Raw genomic sequence first — 23,946 nt, 5'->3', positions numbered from 1 at the left:
TAGCCGCATTTATAAATCAAATTAATTTTAAAAATGTCACCGCGTTTTTTACGAATGCGTTTAAGCGCAAAGCCACACTAAATAAAGAACATTCTTTTCTTCATTTTGCACTAGTGTATGGAGGGCGTTCCTATAAACATACTACCTTCTAGAATTAATTTAATTAGGAGATGGATAAACATTACTAATACACTTTGTCTGTTATGCCAGTTATGCCAAAAATCACTGCAACATTTATTTTTAGAATTTAGGGTTGCTTTTTCAGCCTGAAAGACATGTTGTAGGTGGGTGGATATTCACTTAATTCAACATAATAACCTCATTCAACATTTTATAGAGTTTTAACTTACAAACTTGACAAAAAATCAAAATGAAGTCTCGAAAACTGTGGCTATCTTTGATTTGGAGTATTTATTAGAATCAACGGAATAAAGTGGTTTTTAGAGATGATACATATGGTAAAACTAAAAACTTGGTTGTGGTGAAATATAAACAGGAAAGTGGTTTTGTCTTTCTCAAATTGGATATTGTGTCCAATATCTGCATAAAACAATTAAATAAGCCTCATTGTATGGTGACACATCTTCATGAATTTCTCTTTAGGCGACTTAGGGGTTTGGAAGGTACATGGGTACAGATTCTGTAACAAATTTTTGCAAAAGAAAAAAAAATCAAACAACTATTCAATGTATGCGAATAGATGTACCATGGTTTTATACATAAACTCTAGTATCTATTGGTTATGTCTGCTACATGCATTTGTTTTTGTCCTCCATTCAGTTTTGGTTAGTGGCACGTACTCATGATTTTTTCTTGAGCTGGCTGACGGGTATGGAAGGTATATGTTATGTGCAGATTAAGCAGTAGTAAAGCAAGGTGTTTAAAATTGGTTTATTTGAAAAAAAAAATTAAAAACATCAACATTTAATCTTTTCACCTTTTTATTCAATTGTATTTGTAACTTATGTTATAAAAAAACCTTGCTTTCAATTGTTCGGCCTTCTAATTATGAAATATACACTTTATCTCCTGCTCAAAAGATCTTTGGCTTACGTCAAGTGGTACAATATTTGTGGTTTTTTTTATTACTAAGGAGCATTTCACAGTCAAATAAGTTTGTTAAATTCCAAATATTTATGAATCTAATGGTTTGTACTATATTCTATTAATCTTGAAATCATTTAAAGTTACCAGAATATGAAATTGTACGGGTAACAGGTGGAATAGGATATTCGAGTGAAATTGAAGCTTTAATCATTTAACACTAAAAAATGAAGACATTTTAGGTCATAGAGTTGCAACAACGAGACAAGTCAAACAACATTAGGTACCATACTATGCGGTAACTATAAATGGCAAAAGTTGGTAATTTTAGTTAGTTTTTATTCCTTTTATATTTTCGACCAAGACTAAAACCTGCACCATACATTCTTTCATAAAATTGGACTAATTAATGATTGAACTGTTAAAATATTATTTTACTACTAACTGATGTAATATTTGAATTATATAATTAAGTTGGCAATAAATATTTTTTTAAGATTATATAATATTTATAGAATAATTAAATTAAATATTATAAGCTTTACATTATACGAGACAAAAATAATCAACAACAAAAGATTGAAATATAATTTCATATATATGTGAACTTGGTCAAGATATTTTAAAATAAATTTTGAAAAGTTATATTTTAAAAAATAATTCAAACTAGTTTTTATTTCTCTCGGTTTGTATTATTTATGATCGATTTATATTATTTATTATTTATGAGTAGTTGTTTCTTCCTATATCATACTTTTTGTGATACATCCATATTTTTTTAAATATCAAAAATATTTTTTATTTTATTAACGTTTTTCCTTTTGGAATGACTGATTTAGAAAATTTTTGAATTATAGAATTTAGAAGTTGTTTTTGGATTGAGAATACCACCTGAATTTCATAATCCAGATTGGAAAATTTAAAATATTTTTTTTTGGATAAAATGATATTTTTACCTTATCATGAGGTGTAAAAAAAGCTATGATGGTACAGGAAAAAAAAAACCTTTACGAAATTATTGTGTTTTCTTGTCATTAGTGTAAAATATATATCATTTTAGTGATGATTAATTTGATTAGGATGTAAAGCAGCTGCTTTCTATTCATTGCTTACCATGGTCATTATGTATTGAAATAGTGATTTGAAACTCAAAAGTAAGAAAAGAAAATTCCAAATATAAACATTTATCGTAAATATTTTGACAAATTTAATAGTAATGAGTTGTACCAAGCTTCAGTTTAGTGCCGTTTTAACAAATCAGAGGATAAACAATAATTTATTCATAAGCAATACTTTTTATTGTGAGTAATATATCGAAACTGCATTTCAGTAAAATTGAATATATAGTCAATTTGGAAATGAAACGTGTCTTTTACTAACTTGTTAAAATCAATGAAATGAAAAAGTAAATTATTAGGATGGTGTAGTGTATTTATTATTAGCATATAACTAATGATTTAATTGATCACAAAGAGACCAAACTAAGTTAATAATTTTCTTGTTGTTTTATATTTCCGTGCACACGAGAGAGGCCACACCTAAGGCTTGTTGTGTAATTGAAGAAAATGGCTTCAATTAATCATTCCCGTGAAAATTAGACTTCTGTTTTTAGTGTAAAAACCTATAACACTGATATATGACCTGAACTTAGAAAATGACATACTATAAAGGAACATTCTTACTTCGGAAACAAGAATATTAGTTGAGAAAGTTACATTTGACCAAGGATATGTCCTCTATCATCAATTCACTTCCTCTCACATGTCATCTTCCATGTACAGAAATACTATTGGATTTACAAGAAGAAATATATTTTAAGGTGTTGGATTTGCAGAAGAAGAAGGTCAAAGTAATATTGAATGGCTTTGACACTACTCTTAAGTAGTTCTAACAACTATTGTGGTTAAAATACAGCGACATTGATTCAGCTTCTCCTAGAATCAGGTCATGTTGCACCACCTAATCACATCCTTCAGCTGAATCCCTCCTATAAATACGAAATTCCATTTTCTCCCATTTCATAAATTCTAAGTTCAAACACCTACCAATAACCAAGAGTTTTGCAGATTGCCAGATAATCAAGCTTTACACATTAAGCCAAAGTATGGGTGTTTCTCTTGTGCAAATCCCAGTTTTCCTTGTGCTGTTGATAAATTTGTGCATGTTTGAGGTTTCTCTGGGTGGCAGTACGAGACACTACCATTTTGAAGTACTTCCTTATAACACTCATTTTACATTATTATTGACTTGTTTTATGTTCCTATGTTGGGTCTGTGAGTGAGAAATTTATTTAATATGCTGACACAGATACGGCACCAAAATGTGACAAGACTGTGCCACACAAAGAGCATGGTGACAGTGAATGGGCAGTTTCCAGGACCTCGCATTGTGGCAAGGGAGGGAGATCGTCTTCTTATCAAAGTGACTAACCATGTGCCCAACAATATCACCATTCACTGGTAAATAACTGTGTTTTGAGATCAGAAAAGAAAATGTTGTGTAATTGTAGTAACCTTAATATATATGATTTCAACATGGCATGCCAATAATATGCTAAAAACTTGGTTTGGTTTGAAAACCAGGCATGGTATTCGACAGCTTCGATCAGGGTGGGCTGATGGGCCAGCATATGTGACTCAATGCCCCATCCAAACTGGTCAAACTTATGTTTACAATTACACCATTACTGGCCAAAGGGGAACACTGTTTTGGCATGCCCATATATCATGGCTAAGAGCAAGTCTTTATGGTCCTCTCATCATTCTTCCCAAGCTCAATGCTCAATATCCTTTTGCTAAACCCCACAAGGAAGTTCCTATGGTGTTTGGTGAGGAAATCACTATACAAAAAATCAAATCAACCTTTTCCTAATTTCATAATTTGCATAAGCTAATCATGCTTTCACATAATATCCTTTTAGGAGAATGGTGGAATGTAGATCCTGAGGCAGTCGTAACCCAGGCCACGCAAACTGGTGGAGGGCCAAATGTCTCTGATGCATACACAATTAATGGATTTCCAGGGCCATTGTACAACTGCTCTCGCAAAGGTATCACATTCTAATCAATCTAAATGTTACATAATTAATGTTACAACACAATTAAATAATCATCACAATAGTCCCTGGAAGGAAAGAAAGAAAAACGTGCACTACACTATTGTTTGTAAGATCTCATGCATAGAAATGTTATCTACAGCCAATATCTTGATTCTTTGTAAGATCTGATTGTTCACAGATACATTCAAGCTGAAGGTGAAGCCAGGGAAGATTTACCTTTTACGATTCATCAACGCAGCACTTAATGATGAGCTATTTTTCAGCATTGCAAATCACACACTCACAGTTGTCGAAGCAGATGCAGTTTATGTGAAGCCTTTCACCACCAATACCCTCCTTATTGCTCCTGGACAAACCACTAATGTTCTTCTGAAAACAAAGTCTCACTATCCCAACGCCACATTTCTCATGACTGCTAGACCGTATGCCACTGGCCTTGGCACTTTTGACAACTCAACTGTGGCTGCCATATTGGAATACAAAACCCCACAAAATGCTCATCATTCAACTGCTTCACTTAAAAAGCTTCCCCTCCTCAAACCTATTCTCCCTGCACTCAACGACACCACTTTTGCCACAAAATTCACCAACAAACTCCGCAGCTTAGCAAGTGCTCAGTTTCCAGCCAATGTACCCCAGAAAGTTGATAAACACTTTTTCTTTACAGTGAGCCTTGGCACAACTCCCTGCCAGAAAAACCAAACTTGTCAAGGACCCACCAATACAACAAAGTTTTCAGCATCAGTGAACAATGTGTCTTATATACAACCAACCACTGCTCTTCTTCAAGCACACTTCTTTGGGCAATCCAATGGAGTTTACACCACAGACTTCCCTACCAAACCATTGGTTCCATTCAACTATACTGGGACCCCTCCAAACAACACTATGGTGAGCAATGGAACAAAGGTGGTGGTTCTTCCCTTCAACACAAGTGTAGAGCTTGTGATGCAGGACACCAGCATTCTTGGTGCTGAAAGTCACCCTCTCCATTTGCATGGCTTTAACTTCTTTGTTGTTGGTCAAGGTTTTGGGAACTATGACCCAAATAAGGACCCAGCAAAGTTCAATGTTGTTGATCCTGTTGAAAGAAACACAGTTGGAGTCCCTTCTGGTGGATGGGTTGCTATCAGATTCTTAGCAGATAATCCAGGTCGGTTACATCATTAAATTTTCATTTTAGTTCAAAAACTAGTTTGATTCATTTTGATAAATTATTAAAATATAAAAAGAGAATGAAATGTAATTAAATTGTATGTGTGCAGGGGTATGGTTCATGCATTGTCACTTGGAAGTGCACACAACCTGGGGACTTAAGATGGCCTGGCTTGTCTTGGATGGAAAGCTCCCAAATCAGAAGTTGTTTCCACCGCCAGCTGATCTTCCCAAATGTTAACAAAGCCTAAATTTCTTCAATTCCTTTCATCATTCTGCCTCCTTTCTTGTTTCAACACCAGCAATTGCTTCTAACCAGTTGCTTTCATTTTATTTTTTTCATTTTTGAGAGAAAAGAGTGGAGGATTGACTTGAGTTTAATCTTGAGGTTGAGTGTGATTTTTTCCTTTTCTTAAGATCAGAGATTTATTTATACACGGCGCCTTATCGACAAAATTGTAATTCATCCCTTTTAATGAAAATTCTTCATGAGAAGTGTACAACTAATTTGTTTCTTCGTTGTACTACATAGTCAACTTACACGAACCAAACACCAACTAGAAGATCGTTGAACATTGTTCTACTTACCAAAAGTATTAAAAAAAAAAGCAAAAAATTATTCCACACACTAAAATAAATATTACTTTAGGCAATAACATAAAACCATGACCTAAAGCATAAAAATGGTAGACTAAAGTTTAGACAACGACTTTTTAACTGTGACCGTTTGTAATAGCCAACCGTTTTTATAAAGACAACAATTTTAAAATCGTTGCCTAAAATCTTTATAACAACCACAATTTTAAAAGCGTTGTTTAAAGTTTTCACAAAAATAACAATACATTTTTTAATTTTAGAGGAATTACTCATCTATGAGACATAGACATGAATACAGATACGGTACGAACACAAAGATACTGCTAAATTGAAAAATATAGAACACGGAACAAGACATATATATATATATATATCATATACATATATATATATATCATATACATACACGTATTATTAAAATGTACTAATATACTTCCTAATATGAAAAAAATTAAAAGAAACATTTATAAAAAAGTAAAACAAAAGATAAACTTATTTAAATTATAATGTTTGAATATTATATTTGTTCATCCTCATTGAAAAATACAATTTCTAATTCTGTTTCATCAATACATAAACTAGCAATCTCAAGAAGTTCATTGTTATCAAATGAAAAACCATCTCTTGCAATATCCCACAATTTAGTTTTCTCTTTTTTGTCTTTTGAGGAATTTCTTAAGAGAAGGTGAAGATTACAACAGACAAATACTAGATCCTTTGCCCTTTTAGATGTCATATTATTTCTTTTAAGAGAATGTATGAAAGAGTAGGTACGCTAATTTCTTTCACAACAAGAAGAAGAACATGCTTGTCCAAGTTGTTAGAATTACTGGCCTAAACAAGAGGGGGTGGGGGTGGACTTGTGAGAGTAGAATGAAAATTTCTAAAAAAATCAACCAATTGATTTTCTGTTCAATTGGATAAAAGTTCAGTTTTAATGTTCTTTACAAAAATTCAATTGGTTGTTTTCTCGAAACAACAAGTTGTTTATACTAGCAGAGAAAGAACAATGATTAAAACAATATATAAGAGAAGGGATAGAGATAGAGGTTTATACTGGTTCACTCTTAACCAATAGCTACATCCAGTTCTCAGCTAACCATTGAGAATTCACTATGCAATCAAACCTAGATTACAAAACACACACCAAGAGTGTGAACCCTTCAAGAACAAACACCACTCCTTGGCAACACCACAGCTCTCAGAATTTCTGAAACTGCCTTACACCAACACACAAAATTACAATGTTCAAAGTGAAAAAAATAGAATATACTTGGGTTTTACAAAGTAGAAGAAGAAAAGTATACAAACACCCAGTCTTACATTAACTAGTTATATTTATATAATCACACACATATTTATCTTTAAGTGATTATATTTACATAATCATTAAATATTTATCATTAAGTCGTTATATTTACATAACCATAAATATTTATCATTAAGTGATTATATTTATATAATCATAAAATATTTAACATAACCATCAAAATCTTTATCATTAACTAGTTGTATTTACATAATCATACAAATATTTATCTTTAAGTGGTATATTTACATGATTATAAAAATATTTATCAGTAATTGGTTATATTTATATAATCTTAACAATATTTATCAATAACTAGTTATATTTATTTAAGGTTATTTAAAACCCTATAATTAAATATAAATTATTGTTATTTATTTAAATTTTTTTTTAATTTTTTTTATTTTAATATGATTATTATAAAAAAATATTATTTTTAATATTTTATTTTTTTAAGTAAAAGTTTGATATTATTTTAAAATATTAATCTTTAATAAAAAATTAATTAAAATTATAAAAAATAACTTTATGTTTGTAATTTAAAATAAAGTAAAATAAAAATATAAGATCACACTTTTTGAGTTGAAAATAATGAAATTGTGTATTGACCAATTTAAAATAACTACATCTTCAAATAAAATATTTCATTTATTTACCTTTTTTTCCGTGAATTCTTTCTCACAATGCTTCCTTATTCATCTTCTTCTTTCTTCTCCTTCTTCGTTCTCCTTCTTCCTTTTATGTTCTCCTTCTTCCTTTTTCGTTCGTCTTCCTCCTTCTTCCACTCCAACACTCAAAATTGTCCTTTGACTTGTCCACAAACTGGGTCGTGTCCAGCCCAGCTAAATGTGTTCGACACAGTGTCATACACATATCAGCCGCAGTCAGGCACGTGTACGAAGCGTGAAAGCGAAGATCATAAAGCGTGTCTGAGCTTCATAGTTACTCGTACAATAATTCAAGATGGAAAAAATAAGTATTGAAGGATAATGTGTATAGAAATAGTAGTGAACCAACAAGAAATCTCACATATTTTAATGATGTGTTCAAACTACATAATCAAAAAAATTGTCTTCAAGTATAATGATAAAGATCAAGTCTTCAAAATTAAAACTACAAACTTAGTTAAAAAAAAAAAAACATAATGTACCTTTTTTTACTACATATCAATAAGTTCATTCTTCTTCAAGATTGTCTTCATAGTCTTCATTGCCTCAAGCTGCAAAAAAAAATACAAAAATATATACTAATTAAGTCTAATTGAAACAAAATAAATATAGAAACTTCCAAAATATAATTTTATAAATAAATGTTTTTTAATTAATCAATAGCATGCCTTAATTAAATCCATTAAATTTTCATGTAACACTAGACAATTGCATGTATGTGTTTGATAAATGTCAAAATTTAGTAATATTTAATGAATAAAAATGATTTGTTCTCAATTTTGTTTTATTTTCATGAATTTAAGAAGAGATGAAACAAAAGAATATATTATGAATAAATATTTCATTTAGTCCAAACCCAATTAGGTTAAATAGAAGGTGTGAGTCATAACCCTAAACTTCATTGGGATTATTGGGAGGAACCAAAGGAAGGAAACCCTAAAGGAGGCAGTCGTCAAGGAAAAACGCTTTGGATCTTCTTTTCTTGTTGTTCATGCTTGTAATAACCACCATGAGTGGCTAATTCTTCCCTTTGAGATTAAGAGTAATATGTTCAAACTCTTATGTATTGAAGTGATATTTATCTATAATATTCAGTTCTTGATTGATGATTGGTATTATCATTTTATTCTCAAAGCTTGAAATTATTCATGATTGTTATCCTTAGATTTGTCTGGAATGTACTTCTAAGAATCTGACTTAAATGATAATGCTTAAGATATTTGAATGTTAGGAATATATTTGAAATGTTAATTTCTTTATAACATTTGTATGTAATGATAAATATTTTTTATAAATATGCGAGGAATCGATATTTAGGAGACTCTCTTAATAATTTTGTATGCAAGGAATTAATATGAATGATTTTTATATGTGCATTGATGACTAATTTACGAAAGGTGTACCGTGTCAGAAACAATAATTTATCCCTAAGGCGGATACCGAACCCACAAGGAACAGTTGAATTATCAAGTATAAAATTCACTAAATAGAAGACAATAAGTAAAAGTTTGGAGGATGTTTGTTGTGTATGATTGCAAGAATGTAAATAACGCAAAGTAAATAGTTGTTGATTCAATTGAGAAAATTGGGATTGGGGTCCAACCTCTCTCCAGTGGTCTCGTTTGGGCGAGATTGGACTCGCTTGGGCGAGTTCCTCTGAAAGTCTTCTGGCTTAGACGAGTTTGGACGAGTGTTGGAGCGTTCCGGCTTTCCCTTTTTATATTGTATATTCTCCTTTAGCACTTTCATCTCCATTTTCCCCTAGAATCCTTGAATTAACACAAATTTGGGAATGAATCGTTTTTATTCATATTATAATCACAAAATATGTCAAAAGATTTAAATTCATAAATTAGGGGTTAAATTATAATTATTTTATCAATAAATATTCATAAGTATCACACACACACACACACAACCATTTCTTGCAATATTCCACAATTTAGTTTTCTCTTCTTTGTCTAAAAACCAACCTAGGTTAAATTAGGGTTTTTAGAAGACTCCTAATTAACCTAGGTTGGTCATTTAGACATAAATGAGTCACATGAAGCACACCTTGTCATGTTTGCCTTGTGAGCTCATTTTAGGCGCCATTTTCAAACCCATTTCATTTTAATTTTTCCACCTATTTTTGTAATGAATGGTCAAACATCTAAAGCTATATAAGGAGGTGCTTGGCTCATGACAATTCAAGATTAATGAATGAGTGAATTGCTGCCAAGATTGCATGCTTTCTCACTCTCTTGTCTTGCCTCTCTTCACCTTCTACAAGTTATATATGGCTCAATCAATCACTCTCCCTACCTATCATGCACCTTCAAGGAAATCATAGCTCTATTGGAGCCCTCCTTGTTCGTTCCAACCATTAGATTCCGCCAACCACATCTCAATTCTCTAAGGAACCAATTTGAAAATGGAGCCAACACCATCAGATGTGTGTTAGAGAAAAGAACATTTCATAGTATTTATGTTAGTGCAAACCTCACCTTATAAGTCGATTTATAAGGTTGAATTAGACTTAAAGTCAACTTCTTAATAATTTTGAATTTTAGAGTCAAGATGTATAATAATAATTATTATTATTTTTATCAGCAATGAATTAATGAAATAAATGGAACACTTTAGGCTCATGCCATCTTTGGCTCAAGCAAAAATAAACCAATTGTATCTTGAAGTAAGAACTACTCCTACTAAAATCAGGGAACTGCACCGTGTGCAACCAAAACAACCCCAATATCTACTACACACCCGAGCACCAAGCCTCCCATAGAAAGCCTCAACAAAGAATCATAGTTGCATCCTATAATTAGAACCTCTCATACAAACCATGGTTGCAACATAACAACAGAACTTCCACCGCTTGATTAATAAACTAAATTCTTGGTCCCGAGGATACACTTATCCAGTTCTAGATCCTTCATTGACAAAAGATCCTACCTAAGAAAGTAAGTTGTTCTTAAACCGCCTAAAACCAATACAGCCCTGCGTACAGATTATCAAGGTAGTGCTAAAAACCAAACCAAACGACCCTGCAGCCACTAAAACGTTGCCTCCCCTGCATCAACTTCAGAACACATGTGTTATTATGGATCTTATTCCATTTGGGAGTTAGTGAGGTAGCAAAGCCTGCACTATAAAACCTGCCTGGGCTGCCATTAAGCCCCAGACCCTCACCATATACCGCATAAAATTTTGGACCCATCATGCTACTCCTACCAAAGAAAGCTACTCTATAAAAATGGATCTTAACATCCCAACATCACACCTTCACCACTGTTAACACTTGCAGGCAGGTTTGCACAGATCATAGGATCCACAGTAGCTCCAGTTGGGTGTGGCTTACTTAAACATAACCAGAAACATCACAAGGCCAGGCTCTTTCGTTGTTCAATGTAAACTACCAAAAACCCATTTCGATCAGCCAGACAAGACAGGAAGAGTAGGTACTGAGTGCATAACCTGCATTACCTTTGTTCCTTCTTCAGAAAAGAAAGCTCCATTCAAGACAGCTCTCATCGGTTACTCCAGCAACCCTCTCCTTCCTCTTCTGTAGCATTTTGATTCCTTTTGAACCCCTTTACTTATAGCTCTTGATACAAGACATTGGGTTCAAGATCCAGTCCACAAAGGAGTAATTAAACGTGTGTACCTTATGCTTCATCCATAACCACAATTTAAACACAACCGAGTTTCTATGCTCCCAAATACATCGTACAATAGCTACCCATACACCTTTCCATACCATATTTTGTTTATTGCTAGCCTGGATCAAAAGGAAGCTCTTAAAATGGTTCTTTAAATCATTATGTTGGACAAACAAAATACCAATCCACCTATAGCATAAAGCCCAAACACACAAAGCCACACTACATTCCAAGAAGAGATGTTGACATGATTTGACCTTGGCTTGGCATAAAGCGCATAAGGTGGATTCCAACGCCACCCCTCTCCTACTCAAGCACTCTCTAGTTGGTAAAATACCCAACATAGCCCTCAATGTTGTGGTCGTTACATTGGGGAAAGCCTTAGTCTTCCAAAGAAACTTAAACACTTCAAGACGAGGGCCTATGCCATTCTTAGCTAAGCACTCATAAGATGATTTCACAGATAAGCACCCCTTTTCATTGTCCCCCACACTTGAACGTCCTTCTCCTCCCTATTGACAACGACCCTAGAGATGTGTATTGCGAGATCTGTTTCCATCAATGATTCCCACTCGAATCTGTCACGCCTCCACCTTAAGGTCCACCTCCATACCGACCCTTCCCACCCACCTAACTCTTCCACCTTTTGCCCCTGATTTGACGACCAGAAGTGCAATCTGGGAAATGAAGTTTTAAAGATTGGTATTTCCAACCCACACATCCTCCCAGAATTTTGCTTTGTCTCCACGACCTAGTTTCCATCAAATTTCTGCTTGGAATCATCTGTCTCCTCCTCTCTCTCTACACACTTTATCAAGGTCCCTCCACCACCACGATTGCAATTTCAAAGGTGTTTGTGTGACCTCACTTCTTGTTTCATATTTTGACTCTAGCAGATCCTTCCACCTTCCTTTCTCATCCAATATGCAACGCTATCTCCATTTGGCCAACAAAGCATAATTAAACATATGTATGTCTGTGAACACCAGACCTCCCTCCTCTCTTGATTTACACAAGTTTTTCCAACTTACCCATGAAATCGTCTTCTTCTCCTTCCCCCATCCCCACAGAAACCTCAAATGGATACTAGTAATGCTCTTACATACCGAGTCTGGTGCTCTGAACAGAGATAGGTAATAAAGAGGTACAATAGTGAGGACAAATTTGAGAACACAAATACCCCCTGCCATGGATAAGAACCTCCCTTTCCACACACTGAGCCTAACTTTCAACTTGTTTAAGACCGACTCCCAGCAAATTTTCTTCTTTGGATTGCCTCCCACCTCAAGCCTCAAGTATTTGAACGATACTTCCTGTTGAACCAAGTGTGTTCAAACTTTGAAGAATCCAAACCCTTTGAAGGATGATGAAAGGCTGGCTGTGCTTGCTGTTGCTGAGATGTCTTTTAGATAGGATCTAGGGTAGATTTTATGTATAATCCACTCTTGATTGAATCCAAAGCATAAGCACTCTCAATCCTTTCAAAAGAAAAGTGTTTTTCAAACTAAGTGAAAAACAACCTGTTGTTTTGTCGAAACAACCGATTGTTTTATACTTAGGTGTTTTTAGAAAGGTTGAAAACTGTTTTTATGGTTGACTTGCTGTTAAAACCAAAACAACCGATTGATTCGTGGAAACAACTGATTGTTTGTTTTGGTACCATAACAGAAAACTGTTTTGTGCTTTGACTGAGCATTAAATGATTTTCTAACTGTTTACGCTCTAGTTGTTAATGCTTTGACCAATCTTTAAATGCAATTAATAGTTTGTTGAGATTATGCTACAAACAACTTTGTTTAAATACAGAAAAACAAATTTGTGTTTTTAACAACTGATTTGAGATTTTGAAAAAGTTGAGATTGCTTAGAGATTGAGTTTGATCAAAGAGTGTGAGATAGGATTTTTAGCTTGTATTGAATTCAGATTTGTTCTGTAACAAGTGTAATCCTTTGTACTTTGAAAGAAACTTTATTTGTGTTGCTGAGAAGTGCTGTGTGTTCTTGAGGGGATCAAGATCATCATTCTTAGTGTTGTTGTGCTGATCAAGGGAAGTTTGTGTCTTGAGGGGATCACGGTCACTTCTTTGGTTGTGTTGTAAGTGATCTACGGTTGATTGCTTAGTGGATTTCCTCAGTGGTTTTTGAGAAGACAGGATGTAGCTCTGGGTTTAGAGTGAACCAGTATAAACCTCTGTGTGCATTCTCTCTTTCCTTAATCTCCTTAAATTCAGTTTTAATATTTGTGAACTGGTATAAACAATCGATTGTTTCTGCGAAACAACCGATTGTTTTTCTGGTGTTGTGCTTATTTGCTTTGTGTTTTGGCAAACTGATTTCCTTATTAACTGTTTCTTAAAGTAATTTTATTCTAGACTTCAAATTTTGCGAAAACCCTCTTTAAACCATTCACCCCCCTCTAGTTTAAAACAATCCATTATAACAATTGGCATCAAGAGCTTGGTTCTTGAAATTTATTCAAGTGTGATCGTAAAACTTTTTTTTAATGGCTGATAGACTACCTTTTGGGGAAGGTGCTTCAATCAACAGACCACTTCTGTTTTGTGGTTTGAACTACCAATTTTGGAAAGTCAGAATGAAAATCTTTGTAGAATCACTTGACAAAGGTATTTTGGGATGCAATTGAAAATGGTCCTTTTGTCCCAAAATTTGAAAAGTATGGATCATCCATTGAAAAGCCTTGGTCTCAATAGACTGATTCTGAAAGCAAGAAGGCCAAATTTGATTGCATTGCTAAAAACATAATAACCTCTGCTTTGAATTCAGATGAGTTTTTCAGGGTCTCTCAATACAAATCAGCAAAGGAAATGTGGGACACCTTGGAGGTAACTCATGAAGGTACAAATGAGGTGAAGAGAGATAGGAAGCATACTCTAATCCAAGAGTAGATGTTCAGAATGCTCAAAGGTGAAACAATTACTGAAGTGCAGAAAAGATTCACGCACATCATCAATCATCTCATGAGCCTTGACAAGACCTTTGAAAAGGAAGAGCTAAACATCAAGATTTTGAAATGTCTTGATAGAGCATGGCAACCTAAGGTAACTGCAATATCTGAGTCTAAAGATGTAACATCATTAAGCATGGCTTCTTTGTTTGGCAAGCTTAGGGAACATGAGTTAGAGATGAATCGACTCAATGTTCAAGAAAGCGAAGACAGGCATGTAAGGAGTATTGCCTTAAAAGCTTCTAAGCTCAAAGGCAAACAAGAATCCAGTGATGATAGTGATGAAGAGAAATTTAGCTTACTACCCAGAAAGTTTAGTAAATTCTTGAAGAGGAACCGCAACAAAGACAACAACATAGATAAGTATGGAAACAAGAAATCCAATGATTTTAATTCCAATAACTATACTTGTTTTGGTTGTGGTGAACAAGGGCACATAAAGGCAGATTGCCCAAACAAAAGCAAGGAGAAAAAGCCTAGCTACAAGAAAAAGAAGGGCAAAACAAAAAGGGCCTACATAGCTTGGGATGAAAATGAGGTATCATCATCAAGTGAAGAAGAAAGAGCAAATATCTGTTTGATTGCTGAAGAAGATGATTTGTGCCTCTTTAAATGAACAAAATTATAGTGAATTGCTTGAAACTTTTCAAGAAACTCACGATGAAGCTAATCGATTGGTTCTTTCGAACAACCGATTGAAAGAACTTAACAGTTGGCTGGAAAAGAGAGTGAAGGCACTTGAAGAAGAGTTGGAAAAAGCTAAAAAGGATTTTAAAAATCTTGAAACACATTTCAAAAACTCTTCTTGCAAGTGTGACACTCTCATTTGAGAAAATTGTGAAAACCTTGAGAAGAAAGTGCATTATCTTGTTAATATAGTGGATAAGCTTTCAAAAGGAAAATCTAACTTTGAGAATGTCTTGGCATCTCAAAACTGTGTTTTTGGAAAGGCTGGTTTAGGTTTTAATCCACAAAACAAACAAGATAAGTTTTCAATTTTTTTTTTTAAGAAAGCCAGTAAAACAACCGATTGTTAAGTCGAAACAACCGGTTGTTACATGCTTTTACTGCATGAGAAAGGGCCATTCGGTTAGATTCTGCAAAATAAGGAAATTTTTTGTTCCCAGGGGCTTCATGAAATGGATTCCTAAAGGATGTGAGGTTCCAAATGATAAAAAGAAATCAAATGGACCCACATTTGTGAAGGGACCAAATCTTGTTACTTGAACTCATGTTTATGCAGGAAATCTAAAGAAGTGTGAGGGACTGAGTCATCTGATCACGTTTTTGAAAGAAAAGGACTAACATTGAAGCTGAATCAATGCTTTGTATCTGTCCAAAGGCTCTCAAACAGTCAAAGAGACTTCTTGATCAAAAAGCACATGACTCATTGGAGAAACATCATAAAGGATAAGACCTTCCTTATCTTTATCTTTATTTTTTTTTTAAAGTTCAGATTCATGCTTAAACATCTCTTTTAAAATGGTCAATTTCATCTGCTTTGAAGTCTTTCTGCTCATGATTAAAAAATTCCAAATCATTTTTACTGCTACAGAAAAACAACCGATTTTTTCCTCGAAACAATCGATTGTTTTGTGTCTGACAGCACTGTGAAGAAATCAATTTAATTTCTTTTTTGAATTTCTATCTGTTGCAGATCAAATTAAAGAAACAATCCTTGGTCAATGAACCTGTGTTGAAAGCTAATCATGCTTAAAAAGAAGTTACAACAGTCATAAAGGAATATATTCCAAAATCTTGAAAATTTAAGAGCTTTTATGACCAGTCAAAGATCACATGTGATGACCATGTGATTTTCTGCTTTTTCTAACGTTTTCTGTGCAGGACTTGGTCAAGTCTTTTCTCTCTGAAAATCTCGTACCCACTCATGTCATTGAATGCTTTATGATTCTGTTTTTGCTATAAAATCTGTTACAGCTGATCTCTTTCACAAGAACAACCAATTTCAACATCTCTTGTAACATCTCTTGCAATTCTTGTGTAAGCTTCTCTCTGCCATCATGGAATCAACTCCTCCCACCTCAAAGAGAGTTAAAACCAGAGCAGTAAGGTCTGGAGGAAGGTTAGAAGGATGGTTTTCTGGTGATAATGATCTTATTGAAAGGTATAGGTTTGAGACTAGCACCAAAGTGATAATCAACCCCAAAGTTGTTTGCTTTGATTGGCTGAAAAGCCAAAAGCTAGATAATGTAAGAAGGCTGCTCAAAGATCAATCTCTCATAAAGTTCTTAGAGATGAAGGGGAACATCTACCCAGATTTGATTAGAGTGTTCTACACAAATCTCAAATTTGAGGGAAACAACCTTGTCTCTCATATGAAGGGTGTAGATATGGAGATCACCTATGATGTGTGGACTGCAGTGGCGGGTCTGAAGTTTTCTGGCCTCATAATCAACAAGGGGAACCTTGGTGTAGTAGAGGATTTCAAGAAAGTCCAATACTACAAAAGCTGTTTGAAGAATCAAAATGCTCAAGTTAGGACTTGTCCGGTTGGTGGCTTGAGGCTTGATGAAAGGTTGTTGGCCGTTATTGTGACTTGGATTCTAACTCCAAGGGGGAGCAATCATTCTGTTCTTACAGAGGAGGACCTTGTGTATATCTACTGCATAATGAAGAAAATCAAAATAAATTGGATCCACATCATCAAGGAGCACATGCAAAAGGCAATGAGGTTAAGTGACTATCACTATCCATATGTTGTTTTGATTTCTAAATTTTTGTTGTATTTTGAAGTGAATCTGGAGGATGAAACATCTGAGTTGGTGAAATCAAGTCAAGAGATGAACAATGGATCTCTCAGCAAAATGAGATTCACTAAAATAGGTGGCAAATGGATAAGCAAAGATGGTGACCATGGTGCCTCATTAAGTGCTGCTGCTGATTTTGAAGAAGAAGAACATGCTGCTGATATGGATTTTCAACATGAAGATCTTCCTGAAACAAATCAAGATGTTGGACCCAGTGCTGGTGCTGGAAATCAGGAAGATGGAATGCCAACCATGTCTTCTTTTGAGAGATACATGGTCAATAGGCTTGATGAATTTGTAGAGAATCAAAGAAATCTCCATGATCTGTGTGTAAGCAACTTCCAGCGCATTGATAACAGGCTTAATAGCATGGATTCTCGCTTCATGACGTTAGATGAACAAATTGAAGTTGTCCAAAATCATATTTTTGATCTACAATATGTTGATGATGACTGAAGAAGGAAAAACAACCGGTTGATATCTCGAAACAACCGATTTTTTTTAGGGCTTGTATCAGTTTTTGTTCATATCTCAGAACAATATGCTTCTGCTCTTTAATTCTGTTTTATCAAGAACAATTTTCTTTATATCTCTTCTTTTTGTCTATTTGTGAAGACAAAATAGGGGGAGATTTATGCTGTGTTGTTTCAGTTTTTTTTTTTAAATTTCTGCAAAATAGTTTATGGTTGTTTAAAGAAAGCCTTGTAGGTTTTTCTGTGCTCTGATATTTTGTTCTGATATACTGTTTCTGTACTAACCCTATATCAGAAGTGCTTTGTTTAAACTGTATGTTCCAAGAACTGCTTCAGATTCAATCAAATCCAACACAAGCAAACAGGGATTTGTCTTCATCAAATAGATGGAGATTGTTGAACCAAGTGTGTTCAAGCTTGGAAGAATCCAAACCCTTTAAAGGATGATGAAAGGCTGGTTATGCTTGCTGTTGCTGAGCTGTCTTTTAGATAGGATCTGGGGTAGATTTTATGTATAATCCACTCTTGATTGAATCCAAAGCATAAGCACTCTCAATCCTTTTAAAAGAAAAGTGTTTTTCAAACTAACTGAAAAACAACCTGTTGTTTTGTCGAAACAACCGATTGTTTTATACTTAGGTGTTTTTAGAAAGGTTGAAAACTGTTTTTATGGTTGACTTGCTTTCAAAACCAAAACAACCGATTGATTCGTGGAAACAACTGATTGTTTGTTTTGGTACCATAACTGAAAATTGTTTTGTGCTTTGACTGAGCATTAAATGATTTTCTAACTGTTTACGCTCTAGTTTTTAATGCTTTGACCAATCTTTAAATGCAATAAATAGTTTGTTGAGATTATGCAACAAACAACTTTGTTTAAATACAGAAAAACAGATTTGTGTTTTTAACAACTGATTTGAGATTTTGAAAAAGTTGAGATTGCTTAGAGATTGAGTTTGATCAAAGAGTGTGAGATAGGATTTTTAGCTTGTATTGATTTCAGATTTGTTCTGTAACAAGTGTAATCCTTTGTACTTTGAAAGAAACTTTTTGTGTGTTCCTGAGAAGTGTTGTGTGTTCTTGAGGGGATCAAGATCATCATTCTTAGTGTTGTTGTGCTGACCAAGGGAAGTGTGTGTCTTGAGGGGATCAAAGTCACTTCTTTGGTTGTGTTGTAAGTGATCTAGGGTTAATTGCTTAGTGGATTTCCTCAGTGGTTTCTGAGAAGACTAGATCTAGCTATGGGTTTAGAGTGAACCAGTATAAACCTCTGTGTGCATTCTCTCTATCCTTAATCTCTTTAAATTCAGTTTTAATATTTGTGAACTGGTATAAACAACCGATTGTTTCTGCGAAACAACCGATTGTTTTTCTGGTGTTGTGCTTATTTGCTTTGTGTTTTGGCAAACTGATTTCCTTATCAACTGTTTCTCAAAGTAATTTCATTCTAGACTTAAAAGTTTGCGAAAACCCTCTTTAAACCATTCACCCCCCTCTACTTTAAAGCCATCCATTCTAATACTTCCATCTGAGCACAATTCAAGGTCTTTGTGTAACATTGGAGACTATTTATATGGACATTGATTACTAAAATCATGATGAAGATAACCTAAAATCAGACCGCTAGAATTATGAAGATTACTAAAAATCAAACTGTTTGTAATGCTAGGACATTTTTTTGTTGATTTTTCGTTGTACAATTTACTAGATCAGGCATTAGACCGTCTACTACTGGCGCTAAAAGGTGGCATTACAACATTTTTTTACTTTAGGTGACACTTTAAGCCATAGTTATAAAAATGTTAATACTTCAAGTCATGGTTATCTACATGTGGCCTTAGGGATCTAATAAAAACTAGAAATAAAATATAATCCAATTTTGTGGGAACACTTTTTTCTTCTTCTCTTTCTTGTTAAAAAAGGGATGCACTCAACATACAATACATTGTGTCTCCCTCTTCCTCGCGTTCTTCCTGCTTTCTTTGTCACTGTCTTACGTTCTTCCTCACCGTCTTTCCTCACTATTTTCATTCTTGTCTCGCATTCCTATATCGCGTTCTGCCTCACTTCTCACCTGGACAACATTGGGCGTTCTCTTTCTGGACAACACTGAACTTAGCTTTGGTAATTTCGTCCCTCATCTATCTCGCTCTTTGATCTATGTAATTTAGGGTTTTTTTTGTTAGGTTTGTTTGAATCAATTTTGTTATATTGTTTGAATGGTTTCATTACTTTAATTTCAGTATTTTGAATTGATTTTTTTCCCCGTGCAAGGACACTTTCTCTTCAGGAACCAAATGGTTTTGGAGTGTTTGGGGTTTCAAAGGTTTTAGGGTTTTGAGTGTTTGGAAGTCTTTGGCCTCACAACATCGATGAAAACTTCATATTCAACTCTGGTGCTCAACGCGTCGTTGCTGCTAAGGGCATTGGTTTGGTGCTTAATTTGTCACTGCTATAAATGTTTTATTATTACAAATTGACAACATTTTTTCATATTTATGTCTTCATTTAGTATTTCATTTTATGAGTTCAATGTTAAAATAGACACAAATAAGAAAAAAAAACACGAGGACCTACTCAATATTTAGGATTACTTGGAAGATCTACTCAAGAGCGTCCAAAAGTTATCTTGGATATTGATGGAGAAGCAATTGGTCCCACTGACAAGATTGTAAATGGCTTAAGTTATTTCTTTGGCACGATAACTAGGAATTCTTACTTTTGTCCCTTGACTAACACAAATTTCAAAGTTTTGCTCAATGATAAAGATAACAAGGCTCTATGAAAAATAAACTTATATTGTTTTAATCATAAAATATTTATGAAAATACAATAATTCTTATGCTCTTTTTCTAGGAAAAGTTCATTATTAGTGATAAAGGGGAGAAAACGACATTTATTCGCATAAATGATGCCTGTAGAGACTACAAGAGTTTTATCGAGAAAATACACTTTTTAAAGTACTCAATATTGAAGGATCGCCTCAAACATCATCCATTATTCATTTATGAAGATTATTTCAAACAATTGATGAAATATTAGAACACAAGCACTATCAAGGTTAGATTATTTAATGTCTTATTACTTTAAAATTGAATTATTATCTACCTTCAATGTTATTCTCTCTTATTACAATATAAACCATTAGTGAGCATAATGTTGCAAATAGGGCGAAACAAAAGTACATTCATCACATATGACCAACCAATTTTACTAGAATTCATGCTGAATTAGTAAGATACTTCTAATTATGTCTCCATATTTTAAATCAATACAAAAAATCTTATTAACTTTTTGTTATTTTTTTTCAATATGTAACTATTGCAGTGTGCCAAAAAAAAAGTAGGAGAAAAATTTACCCAAGCTGAAATGTTTATTACAACTCGTCAACGTCGAGAAGGCCGAAGAAGGGAGTAAATGGATAAAGAAACATAAAGTATTATTGTAAGTTTACTAATATTTATGAAGTACATATAAATCTATTATGTTTAATAATTAAAATTCATTCTCTTTTATTAGACTAAGCTTCAAGGTTCTATTGAAAACTCAAGTGAATATGTGGAACAAGCATTTCAATCAATATTTGGAAAAGAAAAACCTAGAAGAATATGTTGTTATGGAAGGACTATGACACCATCAACATTTAAAGAAAAAGGAAGAAATTGCTGCTATATGAAAAAAACATGCAAATAAAGTGAATGGCATGACAAAGAAAATTGAAGATCCAGAGGCAACGATAAAATTTGTGATAAAGCAGCAAAATCCAAATTAAGAGGAGGATGACATAAGTAATATGATGAAACGTGTTTTAAATAAACAAAGTAGTGGGGTGGGGCTACATTTAGTGCAAATGACAGCCAACCTATTTGCCTCATCATGAGTTTCTTTGAAAGCAACTAACAATTCATCATAATTGCCAGACTCCATAGAGAAGTCATTAACCGAATCAGATATTGATCCTTCATCTTTCATCATGAAACACATATTTGTTTCTTCACTTTCGGTTGAGGAGCTTCTTGTTGAAGAAACTTCATTTTCTTCCCAAGAGATATAGGCTCTTCTACCCTTACTTCTTTCAACCTTCTTGCTGGCTGTTTTTTCTTTTGTTTGGTTGTTTGGACAATCAATCTTTATGTGACCTGTTTTACCACAACCAAAACAGGTATAGTTAGAAGAATTAGATTCATTCGGTTTAGGATACCTCCTTTTTTGTTGAGTCCTATCTTTGCCTTTCTTCTTTAGAAATCTGTTGAACCTTTTTGTAAGTAGACTTAATGTTTCATCATGTTCAACATTCTCTGCTTCCTCACTGCTATCATTATGTATACTTGTTTTCAGTGCAAGTCCTTTAGTTTTTCTCTCCACTGTCTCTTTCTCTTTAAGCCTTTTGAGCTCTAGCTCATACTCCATTAATTTTCCAAACAGTGAAGCAATGGACAGCTTGGACAAATCTTCACTTTCTGATATAGCAGTCACTTTGGGTTGTCAGCTCCTATCAAGACACTTTAGCACCTTTATATTGAGCTCTTCTTTGTCAAACACTTTTCCAAGTCCACTAAGATGGTTTACAATGTGGGTAAACCTTTTTTGTACATCAACAATGTTTTCTTCAGGTTGCAGCCTGAAAAGTTTATATTCTTGAATGAGTGAGTGTTTTCTTGATCTCTTCACATCATCCGTGCCTTCATGAGTTACTTCCAAAACTTTCCACATTTCCTTAGCAGAATTGCACTGAGATATTATGAAGAATTCATCCATTGTCAATGCAGAAGTTATGACGTTCTTAGCTACTAGGTCATATTGAGCCTTTTTCTTTTCACTCTCATTCCATTCAAATCTTGGTTTCACCACTGTTTCATCTTTGACAACCTCCATTGGCACAAAAGGTCCATGGACCACAACCTCCCAAATACACGAGTCAATAGATTCCATGAAAATTTTCATTCTTATTTTCCAGAATGCATAATTCATCCCACTAAACATAGGGGATCTATTTATAGACGAACCCTCGACAAAAAGCACTTTAAACTCAGACATATTGCACACAAACTTGAGTAGAATACAAGTCCTGACTCTTGATACCAATTGCTGGGTTCAATAGTGTCAAAGCTCAAGAGGGGGGGGGGGGTAAATTGAGCTTTTAAAATTTTCAAACAGATTTAGTCTTTTGTCAAAACAGAGTAAAAGATTCAATTTAAATTGGAAAGAACAAATTTATTTTTCTGTTTACTTTAACAAAACAGTATTTCAATTATAACATTTCCAGGTATTGAAAGAATTGATCAGCACGAAATGTATCACATTAATATGCACAAATGTAGAATAGAGAATTGAAACAAGATACAATCTTTGAATATTAAACTTCACATATGAAAGAATCGTGACAATTGATGTATTTGATTTTCACAGACCTACACACTTCAATTATCACCAAATTAGACACACTGATTACAACAATAAATTCATATTGATTTTCCAGAAAACAAGAACAGTAAGAACACACCCAGAAAGAACAAATTCAATTTTAATTGAACAAATTTATTTTCTATCAGATCAACACGTGAAACAGTAAATGAGTGTAGAGATTAAGGAAGATTGAACACTACAAGATTATACTGGTTCACTCAAATGAGCTACATCCAGTCTCACCTTTTCCAAGGTGAAATTCACTAAGAAACAGTATAAAACACTTACACAACCTAATGTTCTTGAACCCTACAAGAACAAGAAACACCTAGCTGAAAAACCCTATTTTAGCACACCCAACTCTTCAAGAGACTCTATCAAGAAGAGTGTTACAACCACAATTACAAAGCATAAAATGATTACACCTGGAAGGAGAAAGCAGAATTATGACTAGACCAGTAGAATAGATTGCAAAAACTAGTGACAGCACCACCAACCAAGCTTAGAACAAAACAAGAACAAGCACACCTTTTTCTTTTGAAACAATGCTTTCAAGAACACGTGCTAATACTCTAAAAACTCTCAATCTCTGTTTTAAACTCGTTTTCTCAACCCAACTTTTCGTGAGTTATGACTCTCTTTATATAGGAAATTATTTATAACAGACTTAAAAAAAGAAGTTTAAAAAGTTGTTATAAAAAGAACAGATTGAAATTATAATGAATAGATTTATTTTCAAAAAGACAAAGAGAGTTTTTTAAACAAATGCAACTCAGTCATTTTGATAGCATAAAAGGTTGAGCCAAGATACTTGGTGCACAAAACAAAGTTATGAAAAAACTTTTAAAGAACTAGACATC

The 23,946-nt window shown here is 33.8% G+C and overlaps 3 protein-coding genes across 3 annotated transcripts; 2 read left to right on the top strand and 1 right to left on the bottom strand.

Moving 5' to 3' along the window:
* Nucleotides 1-3,063: 3,063 nt before the first annotated feature.
* On the top strand, nucleotides 3,064-5,764 carry LOC137825700 (laccase-17-like). The gene is made up of 6 exons (XM_068631437.1): nucleotides 3,064-3,253; nucleotides 3,352-3,503; nucleotides 3,627-3,871; nucleotides 3,965-4,093; nucleotides 4,281-5,255; nucleotides 5,368-5,764. Exons 1-6 carry the CDS (start codon nucleotides 3,149-3,151, stop codon nucleotides 5,496-5,498), a joined length of 1,737 nt encoding a protein of 578 aa, XP_068487538.1. The 5' UTR covers nucleotides 3,064-3,148; the 3' UTR covers nucleotides 5,499-5,764.
* An 8,811-nt stretch (nucleotides 5,765-14,575) lies between these two features.
* LOC137824649 (uncharacterized) lies at nucleotides 14,576-15,055 on the top strand. Its single transcript, XM_068630314.1, has one exon. It carries the CDS (start codon nucleotides 14,576-14,578, stop codon nucleotides 15,053-15,055), a length of 480 nt encoding a protein of 159 aa, XP_068486415.1.
* A 7,110-nt stretch (nucleotides 15,056-22,165) lies between these two features.
* LOC137824648 (uncharacterized) lies at nucleotides 22,166-22,717 on the bottom strand. The gene has a single exon (XM_068630313.1). It carries the CDS (start codon nucleotides 22,715-22,717, stop codon nucleotides 22,166-22,168), a length of 552 nt encoding a protein of 183 aa, XP_068486414.1.
* Between the last annotated feature and the right edge of the window lie 1,229 nt (nucleotides 22,718-23,946).

The sequence above is a fragment of the Phaseolus vulgaris genome, chromosome 8 (genome assembly GCF_000499845.2).
Source record: "Phaseolus vulgaris cultivar G19833 chromosome 8, P. vulgaris v2.0, whole genome shotgun sequence".
NCBI classification, from domain to species: domain Eukaryota; kingdom Viridiplantae; phylum Streptophyta; class Magnoliopsida; order Fabales; family Fabaceae; genus Phaseolus; species Phaseolus vulgaris.
Note: the sequence above shows the minus strand (reverse complement) of the source record. Positions and strands in the feature narration are given on the sequence as shown.